General features: G+C 42.6%; 1 protein-coding gene across 4 annotated transcripts in view; it reads left to right on the forward strand.

Moving 5' to 3' along the window:
- Nucleotides 1–11,054, forward strand: part of PLEKHM3 (pleckstrin homology domain containing M3) — an 86,474-nt gene extending 75,420 nt beyond the window's left edge. For all 4 annotated transcript variants that reach the window (XM_065670098.1, XM_065670096.1, XM_065670099.1 and 1 more), the window contains exon 8: nucleotides 4,577–11,054. In XM_065670098.1, coding sequence (XP_065526170.1) covers nucleotides 4,577–4,754 — 178 coding nt within the window. In that variant the 3' untranslated portion in view covers nucleotides 4,755–11,054. The remainder of the gene's footprint in view (nucleotides 1–4,576) is intronic.
- The last annotated feature ends 893 nt before the right edge of the window (nucleotides 11,055–11,947 follow it).

Raw genomic sequence — 11,947 nt, forward strand, 5'->3', positions numbered from 1 at the left:
ACACAGGCTAGTCCATTTTCCTTCTCTTTGTGTTCTGCTAAAGTCTCTGAGAGTTGTGAAAGGTGTGTCTGTGATATTCGCAGCTGGGAAAGAAATACTTGCAGACAGGCACATGTGCATAGCGTGGGATGGTGATCATGCTGGAAACCCTAGGCAAGGCTTACTTCAGCTGCTGCGGTGTTTTAATAACCAAGTTACAGGTGGCTTAGTATTTTGGATGCTTGGCAAATGTATAGCATCATCTAAAAACCTTAATGAAAACATAATGAGCAATCCCGTTTTATCTTGGTTTTACTCTGCATGGAGGGGAAGAAAAAACCTGAAAAGTTCTAGTCAGTGGAGGTTCAGCCCTAAATCAGTTACTCAAATTCCTTTCAAGGGATTTCTCACTTGAGCAAATGTGTGCCAGGTCTGACACAGAGGAAGTGGGGTTTTTAAATGTTCTAGAAAGAAGCTGTTCTAATAAACCTTGCCAGTCACAGCACCTTCATCCCAACATGGTCACACTGGCCAATCTGTCAACATATAGGGTTCCTAGGAAGCAAAAAACCCTGTCTTTCAGATGAGGGCCACCAGTTGATCATCCCTGGTTGATTTTGTCTGCTTAATGTAGAAGGTCTTTGAGGCCTCTTTGTGTTAGCCCTGCCTGTTTGTGCACCCGATCTTAGCCATAGGCACCTAAATGATGGTGCAGTGCAGAGGAGAAATACAAGTATAATCAGTTGGTTGTGCAGAATCTAGAATTACTTGAGCCATAAGTCTGTGAAATACATGTGGGAAGCATGAAAATAACTTGGCAGAATTTACAGTTTACCAAATATCGACATGTAAATGTTTCGAATGCCCAGACTTCATGGGTGATACTAATATTGGCATTTCCTCAGCGTACAGGAATAATTTTATGCTTTTAATGTAGAAAGGCTTTTCTTTTGTAGCTGGTAATGATAATAATAAGAGCATTATAGTGCCTGTCTGGCTGTGGAGAGCTTTGCCCTTTCTTTCTTACAGTTTTCAGTGCAATAGAAATTACTTAGAGGATTGAATAATTCTCTACATTTTTGTCACTCTGATGTTCAAACAAGTGAGACATCCTTAAAACATAAAACACCCCCTGTAGTCTCAGTAGAAACTGAGTTGGTCAGGAAGGAGAGAAAAGAGAGAAAACACTGAAATAGAGAGGACGGTATTTCAGTTGCTTTCTTAGAAGATGTAAAATTGTATGAAAGCAACATGCAATGTTCACCAATTCTTCGAATAATATTTCAGAGATGGCAAGATGCTGCTAATGTGCAGTATTTCAGTATCATTCGTTAAAGAAGGAAACATGAAAGGCCTGATCAGCTATGGCCTCATCAGCTGATTTTCAGTGCTGAGTGGAAGTCTCACAAAAGATGCTTTGGCCTCTACCAGAGAAGTCAGGATTCAGAAGTAGTACCTGAACTGTGAATTACCTGTGACAGCAAGAAAGGTTAAGGGAAAGAGAACGTAAGTGTAGTGAAATATTACGTGAGCCCTTCTATAGACTATAAAATGTGCTTTTTCTCCAGAGAAATAAAAGCTTTTTGGAATAGAGAGGTTTTAAAATGACAGTAAGGAAAAGCTGTGAAACTCACACGTGGAGTTAAAATTAATAGTCAGGATTAAATAAAAAGCAACCTGTTTGTAATATTCTAAGAAGGAACATAATTTTGGTGGGATTTTTTGGCATCACTGGAAAATTTCTCACAGTGAGATTAGGAATGGTCAACCAGTTGACATTTCCAGGGTCAGTTAAAACTGACTATATTTGATCTGATGAAAAGCAAAGCTGTAGGTGGCTTGGGGTAGTATAACCCCATCACTTTAAAGGGAGTAACTTAACAGTTTGCACAAAGGCAGAGTGAGATCAGCATTCCTCTCTCCCTGCTCTGGTGACTGAGCTTCTTTAGCAACCAGAGGATACAAGCACACGGTGAAGGCTGACCCAGGTATCCTCTCTACCTGTTCCTATGGAGAGCAAGAGGCAGCTTTGTTCTCCAGCTCAGAGCACTGTTCTTCCAGGCTGTTGTTATCTGCACCCCACGGCTGGGGTTGGGAGTGCATCACCCTTCACTGGAGAAAGCAGAAAATAGGTCTTCAGAGCAGCAGTGATGGTTGGGGGCATTAGAATGGACCAACAGTGGTCATGCTGGCTGTCAGTGCAGTGGACTGTGAGACCCAGGTCTGCCTATTTGGACTGCCTCTGGTAAGTGCCCGGCAGTGTGGGGTCCCGGTCAGAGCTTCAGCTATGGCACCGACTCTGATAAATGACAGTGCAGGCATTTCTTCTCTCTTTTGGTTCTGAGCAATGCGAGCGAAGTTTGTTAATTTTTTCCATGTGCTTATTTCTGAAAAATGAATTAATCATCATTTAGACATCATCGATCTTTGTTTTTAATGCTGATGGCCCTTGATATTCTCTAGTGGGAAGAGTAGGTGTGCTGGCTCCTCTGTCATCCTGCTCCATCCATTTCAGCAGCAATTTCTGATAAGTTTTATCACCTCTATGCATACTGTGGAGAAATATTGAGCGAGGGTAGGGAGTGGCAATGTGAGCACACAAAATTACACTTCTCATCAATCATTACCCTCTAGCAACTTTCAGGGCACTGTAAATTGCTGACTAACAAGGGAAAATTAGCTTGATAAAATCACCATTAGTGTCAGATCAGAATGGTGTGAAGTTTTAAAGACACTGCTGTCCTTTCTATCTTTCCCTCATCCATTAATGTCTGTTCATGGAGATTCCAATCCAGTAAAGCACGTAAGTACATGTTTAATTGTAGGCAGATCAGTAATCCCAAGGAGATCACTGGGATATGAGTCCTAAGCATGTGTTTATGTGCTTCACTGGATCAGTGCCATAACACACACTCTGAGCACAGATATGATAAATATCTCTGTGTGAGCCAGTTTCCCGATTCAAGCTTAGATTTATACTCACTAACTGGATTTAGAAATACGACAATCAAGTTTACTGCGAGAGAGCATAGAAGTTTGTGGATATACAGCATTATACTTAGCCTCTTTAACCTTCCTTTTCTTACTTGTTATTTGGGTTTTATCAGTTTATGCTAGCTAGAAATGTGCCTCTGTAACCTCTGCATAGCCTTCTCAAAGCTCTGCAGATATTGAAATTTAGACCACCTTTGGACCCATGCATAAAACTTAAAGTACAGCCAGGTCAGGAGCCAGGTTTTAAAAGTTACAGGCAAGATGCAGATGCAGCTAGTACAGCCAACAGGTTGCATTAGCTTGTGGATTTGTCTCCGTATTGTCAGACTGCATGCCAAATGCTACAGTTTGCCTTATGGCTTCTCAGCGTTGGGGGTTTTCTTCATAGCCTTGAAGACAAGAACCTTATTTCTAACAGCAACAAAAAAAAGGTCCAACGAAAATAACAAAAATGTCAAAAAAAAAAAAAAAACAACAACAAATCTCAAAGCAAAAAGGCAAAAAACCCATTAAAGATATAACAGCAGGCACTTGGTTTCTTCTGTAGTCATTTGACTACAATAGCTGCAAAAAAGGGAAAGTGCAAGGCACTGCAAGACTTCCTTACAGAATCACCTGGGTGGCCAGAGCCCCTCATTTCTATTTCAAAATCACTCCAAAGTTTGATGTTTTGTTGCTTTGATTATTTGATTATCCAACTGAAATCTAAGACTTTATACCTCTGACACTGTCATCCTTTTATTAATTTTGTTTGCTTACAAAGCTGTAGAGACTTAACTCATCTCTACAGATAGTTATTTGCATTGAAAGGCTGAGAATGTTCAGCTGTTCAGTTGTAGCCCACGCCATGATCACCAGATGTTTCATTGCTCCACTGCTATCTGGAACTGGGGCTTGATCTGTTGTGACATTACGTCCATTGCATCAGAGCACCTCAAGAGTAATCCAGTCATCTTGTTTGAGCAGTTGATTTGTTTGGAGTTATGATATATTTTAGAATGGATTAGCACAGCTTTGAAAGACAGAAGCAATAATTGTGTTGTTCTAGTCTAGTCTTCCACAGGACACAGAGCAGAAGACATTACCCACCTCTGTTTGAGGGGTTTTTTACTTCGTGGAGTGACTTCTGCTCTTGAAGTGGGCTCTACTTTACCCTTTTAAGAACAGCTGACCACTGGAACATCAATGAGGAAAATGTCTTATCTTGACTGTTACAAATGCTGAAATATATCTTGATGGAAATGAATATTGTTACTCTTCATTTACAAACCAAAGCAGCAAACTCGGCTTTCATTAAACAAAAATGTCTATTCTGTGATAGACCTGAATGCTAGTTAATAAGAAGATAAGTATTGGTGCTGGGACAGATTCTCAGCAGTGGCAATAAGTCAGCTTATTCTAGTGGTCCTGAGTAGCTTTACACCAGCAGAGGTGTGGACAAGCCAGTGTTTTTTACAGCTCCACTCTTTTGAAAAGTAGTGCTCTTTGAGCTACCAGAACTGTTTGAGGGAATGTCTGCTGCCCACAATCCATGTGAAGTCCATTGCATGCTCTGGTTGGTCCTATTTTGTCATTCAATGTTGACACTAATTTGTGTTTGCAGGTGTGAAAGCTGTGGTGCTGTCTTCCACTCTGAGTGCAAAGTGAAGGCTGTACCATGCCCCAGGTGTGTGCGTAAGGAATTGCAGAAGAAGCAGAAATCCTTCTGGAGGCGACTGAATATGGATGAAAACTTTGAAGAGTCTTGCAACATGTTTGAGTTATCATATCAGAACACATGAGTTCCTGGAGGCAGTGGCCAGCCTGAAGAGAATCCCTTTCCCAGCTGCCAGCTGAAGCAACTTCTCGGCTTAGCAAGGCAGAAATCTTTTTGCGAAGTATTATCTGACCTTCTTCATCTGTGAATAGCAGCTGCCAAAGTGGCCGTAAAGCCTTGTTGGCTTTGAAATACCAATGGCTAAACTGCATTTTGCATTGAAGTCCAGCCGCTAGCTCTCATATGAAATGTGGTTTACTTGAAATGCTTTAGGTCTAGCTAATGAAGCACCCAACTTTTTCTTTTCCACCTCTGGAGAAGACTTTTCTTGAAGGCAGAAAATACTTGCTGCCACAACCACATTAATTTTATGTTGTTAATTTAGAATTGATGAACCATCTACTTATTTATATGTGTTATTTATTTATTATTAGCCTCGGCAGAGGTTCTGGTGAGGTGTTTCACAGAACCCAGTGGGGCAGGAATGATTTTAAACCCACCTGCTCTTTCTGATATGGACACATGGTTCCATTTTCCCATGTTTCCAGAGAGCTGTTCTTAAAGGATTGGTGCATTTACATGTCACTTCTTGAGGAAAGAATAGTATCTCCCATCAAACCTTTTTTGGGGTGCTTGCAATCATAAGATACCGAATAATTCCTTCAGCTATATTTATATACTTAGAACCAACCCAGTGATCTATTCCATATGCAGATAAGCAGGGGACTTGCTACTTCAGGCTGGGTATATCAGTAAAGCTCTGTCACTGAAGCCCACTGAGTTTTAGGCTGGTTATTCTCCATCTATGTGAGACCATGTGTTCATCTCCAGTAACATGACGTTGGTTCTGACCTCCGGCTAGTCTCACATTTCAAGGCATTTTAAGTGTCCACATTGGTTTTGGTTTTATTTCATGAAGTTTACTTTAAGTGTTTCTCTAACCTGAACTTGTTAGACTCATGGTCAGGAAAGTGGTCCTGCCCACAGTAATCAGAAAATACCTCCAAAATTGTGAAACACTAGTTTGTGGTGTTCATGTGCAACTTGTGTCCTGCATTCTCTGCAAGCTCTAAGGGATTTTATACTTCTGTGGTGACTTCCATGGTGGAGAACAGAGTTCCTTGAGGTACAGTTCTGCTCCACACACCTGTAACACAGGGAAGTATTGAAAGCAGTAAGTTACATGTATTGTAAAAGGGAAATACATGATGGATTTAACTGGGGAGATGTGTCATTACTGACAGTATGTTTGATTCATTGCAGCTTCACCTCCAGTGAGCACTTAGAGATCATCCTCCCTCCAATCCACATTCTTAAAACTTTCTCCAGACTGCGCAATAATATGTGTATTACATACATATGAAAGCATTGACATACACACATCTATATACAGGAAGCAAATATGGTTTCAGGAGAAATAAGCCAGTCATATATGTATTTTTCCTCTCCTCTGATGTAGGGTTGTGAAAATGGGAATACTTTGCTTCCTATATTATCTGCAGGTTGTTGTATTCAGAGCAGAAAGCAGTCTTGATTGTTGAAGCACTTCACTAATTGCTTAAGTATTTTAAATAAAAGAACAGGGTACATCATGCTTACATTAAAAGATAGAATGCTACAATGAGTTGCCTTCTACTGGAGTATATGTGGTTACATTTTCCAGCCTCCAGTCAAAGAAAGTAGGTGAAGCTGAGCTTTCTCAAATTGAGCGCAACTACTATGTATATAGAAGCATGTTTATATCTGTATACATTAGACAACCAGTGCCTTTCTTTTTCTGAAGTCCTCTCAGTAGGATTCTTTAGAAGGAAGTAAGGGTTTTTCCATGTTCTTGGCAAAGTAGTATAGGGATTCAATTATTTAACAAACCTGGTGAATCATGCACCTTTGTCACTAAAATTAATACTCCCCCTACAACAGTGATATCTGTCTCGGCTCACTGTTGCTCATGTGAAATGAGTTGCTTTTGGCTATCATCCTTAAAGATAGAATGTTCCTTGCAAGTCCATTCCCATGTGAAGAATTCCCTGCATGTTCACGAGTGCAAACACTGAGGAAGTATTGTGGAATTAGTCATGCAAACAGGAACTGCAGTGCTACTGGCTGAATAAACAGTGCGCTCCCATGTTTTTCAGTGTATGTCACCACAGCTAGTCCTGTGGCAAAGCCAACAGCTCTGAAACTCCGAATCTGTCAGGTACTATTTTGAATTAGCTCTAGACAGAGTGGTGGGTTATTAAAGAGATAAAGATGGTGCTTTTCATGTCGTCCTGCTCTGGTATCTAAGACACCTTACAGCGCTGGTTCATGTCCAGCTCAGTTTAGAGGTGGCTGCTTGTGTGCATTGTCAGAAACCCTACAGAGTCAAGGAATCAAGGTTCAGACATTGCAAACTACTAGTTACTTTGACAGATGTCCTGATCTCCAAAGCACCAGTTGTGTGGGAGGTTAAATGTTCTAGTTGAATGCTGGCATAACAGCATAGACAGGATTGGAGTTACCCTGGGTTTGTACAGGTGTTACGGAACGGTTTCTTTGCTAATGGAGGTTTACAATAAAAAAGAGTTTGGTGTCAGCAAAAGCACTGGAGTTAGTCTTGGGTCTGGAACCACTGCTGTTGCTAACAGCAAAGAGCAAAAGCGCGTTTTTACAATATGCTGGTGGCAGCCAAAGCTTTATGTAAAAGGATGCTGTATAAGTCAGATTCATTTCTTTAAAATTCAGTGTTGTTGGAAACAAGCCAGTTCCTAAAATGGACACACGTTTATTTCTGCTTTGGAAAAGTAATATAGCTTCTCATGCTAGCTATAGGAGCAGACTGTAATATGGAAGATGCTTTCCTCTCAGGGATGCCTAGCTTCTACCCAATAGAAGTTACTCCATATGAATGCATAAGATAGTCTTCTGTCACAGTTATGTAAGCATAACAAAAGGCTTGATCCTGCCCTCAGAAGGTGCTGATGCTGTAGGAACATGCCCTATTCATTTTTCTGGACTGCAAGGCAAAAGGATTAACTGAAACTACTCTTCATGTTGCTAACTCCCGGAAGACCCAACTCTGAAAGAACAGTTTTCCTGCAAGAACCGTCTGCTAGCAGGAGTCTCAGCCTGGGGTTCCATAGATGGTTTGGGTTTCAGACAGCACTATGCCCTCGTGTGATTGTCTCTGCTATACAACAGTGCTGCATGCTGGTACCCACTGCTAGCTACTCATTCTCTCCCTTCCACAGCCCATAGCCTGCACATGGCTCTGTTCTGCAGACTTCTGGGTGGGCATCAGCTGGAAAAGTCCCTGAGGTCTTTCCAGATTGCACAACTTTCTATTGGAACAGTAGCATTTATTGTGAACCACGTTAAAATATGCTGTTTGTCTCCTTCACAGAGAAGGTGCTTTTCTAGCTGTCAGAGGAGAAACTAATCTGTACATCCAGTTACTGCTTTTGCTTCTACAGAACTTGTAATCAGTGTAGAAATAGCGTGCTTTGCTGCACTGGACTATAGCCTGACCCTCTACAGCTACTTAGAAACTTCTCGTCTCAGCTTGGTTAGTCTGAGATTATTTGAATCTAGGACACTATAGAGATCCTTATTTAAGTCTCTTTTCCTCTAGTGTTCTTTTGATGAGACGAAGGACCTACCTAGTGGATGCAAACCGCAGCTTCTTTGTATATTAGCAGCCTATAAAAAGAGAAATCTTGATCTCTTATGTAGAACTCTTTCTATTGCTTTTTCTTTGGTCTGTCTTAGGTGGTGAAAAATGATGGGTTTGGGATGTGACACAACTGGGATGCGTGTATCCTGGCTGGCACATACCAATATGAGCTCATTGCTGGGAGGATAGGAATTGGCAGTTGTGAGGGTTTCATAGATAAGTGAGAGAAGTTAGTTTTTGGTGAGGAACTTGAGTTTTTACAGTACTCCACAGGCTCTGATGGCCTTTTAGGAGTGAATCCTCAGGGTACCACTGGTGCTCCTCTTGTCAAGTCTTCTCATAATATCAGGATTATGTATATTATAACGGATTGCTGATAACATCCTGAAAGACTTAGAAAAGCAGAGGATATCTGTTTACAGTGAGATGCAGAAGCTGCACAGTTGTATTTTGCTTTTTCCCTGTAGCAACAGAAGCCACTGAGTTTCCTGAGCTTCCCAAGGTCAGGAAAGGCCTGGATTGCAGACGACTGTTGATGTCTATAAAGGAAGTGTAATTGAATAATCATCATCATCTTTGCTGCTCAGTTGCAAGCCAGTCCCCCCTCTCCCTCTGTCCCTGTCTTTGCTCACAGTGCTGAGCCTACAGCTAGACTTTGAGCTCATCGTGTCGCTTTTGAACCAGTCAAGTCTGATCATTCTCTCCTTCCTAACTTGCCTTCCAGTTTTCCTGTCCCAGTAGGAGTGCCTTACAGTACGGTACATTAGTGTCCATCTCCTTGTTTTGAATTTCCTGATTGAATCTGCTGTTTGATTAACATGTACACTTAAACTGAAGCTCTCCTGTGGCTGTGCATGCTGTTTTGCAGGGGCAGATGAGTTCTGCCCTCAGGAAGTGAGTTCTACAGGCTGCATATACCAGCTCTGAAGACACCATGCTGCATGGAAACCCCTCATTTTGATCAATTTGGTGCCTTAAATTTTCAGAAGTGAAAAATGTTGTCAGGAATGCTCTGCTATGAGGCAGCATGTTTGGAGCTGGAGCTCAAAACCCTTCCTTATGGCAGTTTCCATCTCGCTAGGAGTGGTGACCATAAAACTTGTTTACCGTCTATGCTTTGAGAAGGAAATATGTGAAAGGGTGGCATAGAGACAGCGCTGGTTTTTATTACCTGTGTTTTGGAGACTAGCTGGGTTTGTCTTCAGCGGCTGTGCTTATGCAAGACCTTCAGGAGCTGTGCATGTATAATGGCAAGCACCGGGCATTAAAATGCGGACAGGTCACGTTCAATTGTGCTACTCCTGGAACCACTGGCCAGCCCATGCCATGTGGCCAGGGACTCCCATGCGGTGCTCCCTACCTGCATGCACAGCTAGGTCCAGTGCCATGGGAGTGAAGGCATTTCCTCAAGTCTTAATTGTAGTGCAGCCTGGTTCCCTGCGGGCTAACCAGTGAGGGCTTGGTCAGCCTTACCTTAGGGAAGGGTTTAACCTGTTCAGATTTTAGCATGATTTGCTAAAGTATATGGCTAACTTCTGGCATGTGTCAGCCCTGGGCACATGTACATACTGACTGTGATCTTTTAAGTGTGTGTTTGACACCAATAGCAGGAATCGCGTTTGACACCAGTACCAGGAGTCGTATTTGACAGTGGCAGTGCTGTCACTGCATTTTAGCAGTGTAGTGAGGAGACAGCCTGGATGATGACGTGCAAAGTCCTTCTTTACTTGAAAACCCGGGTGTGCACACACTGCCTGGGGTCATATCTTAAAATGCCAAATTCCTTAGGGTGGCCATTAGTCCAGATCACAAAGGTGTCACATGTGGGCAGCATCAGAGGAATGCAGGCCTGGAAAGCTCTCAGCTCTCTAGGACCAAAGTGCGTTAGGCCTCATCTGTGTACACAAGTGTCAGTGGCTTGGTGATTTATTTACATGTGTCTAATTCACGTGTTGAATCAGTATAAATCCTTGAATGCACAGTGTTGTTTTGGTGGGAAAAGGGTTTGTTTTGGTTTTGCTTATGCGCTTGTCTATAAAGTCGATCTTGCTTTAACTGGAGTGTGCTTTCAGACTGATCTTTAATGGCATTGATACCTGTGATACCAGGTTAGTTTATATCAGTCCCTCCTGTACTTGAGCTAAGCAAAAGTGAGAATTCATGACCAAAATGTGTGTTTGAAGGGTTTTAAGTGATAAAAGCAGCTTCCAAACCGTCTTTAGTCCAATCGAGGCAGTTAGAAGCTGGGGGAGCCAGGCGTGAGCAGCTTGAGCACAGTGGCTGATGCTGTCCCTGGCAGCCTGAGCGCCAGCTCACCTGCAGCACTTGCAATGGATTTCAGCATCACTGACAGTGCACCCTGAGCTTTTGGAAAACCATTACATGTGTGTGCTATTTGTTAACTTATTGGCAACATCATTCTGTGTGTTTCATTGTTCTTGTGTTTGCATTGGGTTTTTTTTTACTTTTGACAAGGATTTTTATTTCATTATCTACAACTACTAGGCAGTAGTCTTAATTTATTTTTGATGTGTAATAATGTTCTAATTTAAATTCAGTGAGTCAAATTGCTTGACACTTGAGCAGGGTTTATTTGGGTTCACTTGTGACAAGCATCAGAGCACCAATCCTTCGTGTATAAAGGCAACTCTCAATAAACACTAAGAAAAGTTATTTGTCCTTTTTAATTTGCCTTTTGGTGGGTACTGCATCCCGGGTAGGACAAGCTTTGGAATGCTGATTTCCTTAAAAGTGATAATCTGCTGGTGGAAAGTCTTCCAAATCTAAGCAAATGATGATATTTACTGTTCCTGGTCTGAACCAGGAGGTCTCTGGAAGTACTGTCAATGGCTGCATCAAGCTTTGCAGGTTTGGTTTTCCCAGTTAAATCTCTCCACTCTTTTTTGAAAGCCAAAGATGCCTGGGGTTTTAATGGTGCTGAGCACCAACAGCTGCCAGGGGAACTTAGTGGGTGGAAGCTGTTGTCGTCAGGCACCTTTGGATACAGAGCTCCTAGGAGGCAGGCAGGAGGCATAAGGAGGCAGCTCCTCCCTTTGTGGCTCTCTGTGGACCTCTACCAGAAGGGTCCAAGCCCAGGGGCTTGAGTCCTAAGCAAGGGAGGCATCTCCCAGCTAGACTGAAGGGACCACTGAAGGGCTGGAGGGGCATCACTTTGCCCACATCATAAGGGTTGTCCAGCCACCAGATGTAGGGGCAGGCATGATTCCTGCTCCTTGCAGTGCAGCAGCTGAAGAACTTATGCAGCTCCTTGCAGCTTTGGTGCTTGGAGCTTGGCTTTGGTGACCAAGGATTGCAGTGCTGAGCCATGGTGGAGCTCATGGGCATAAACCCACTGCCTGTGGGCCCCCAGAGAAATCCACACCCAGCCCCATGCTCCTGTGGCCTTCAAAGAGAAGGAATATCCCCTCCCTCACTGACTTTCTGCTCCTCCTCAGAAAGACCAGAAGTCCATCAGGAATGTCAGTCCTCTCTCCTGCAGGAACCTTTGGACTTCATCTCTGTGATGAAATCGGCTACAAGCAAGGAGTTAATATTTGACCAGGACC

Source organism: Lathamus discolor, chromosome 3, assembly GCF_037157495.1.
Source record: "Lathamus discolor isolate bLatDis1 chromosome 3, bLatDis1.hap1, whole genome shotgun sequence".
Lineage (NCBI taxonomy): Eukaryota > Metazoa > Chordata > Aves > Psittaciformes > Psittacidae > Lathamus > Lathamus discolor.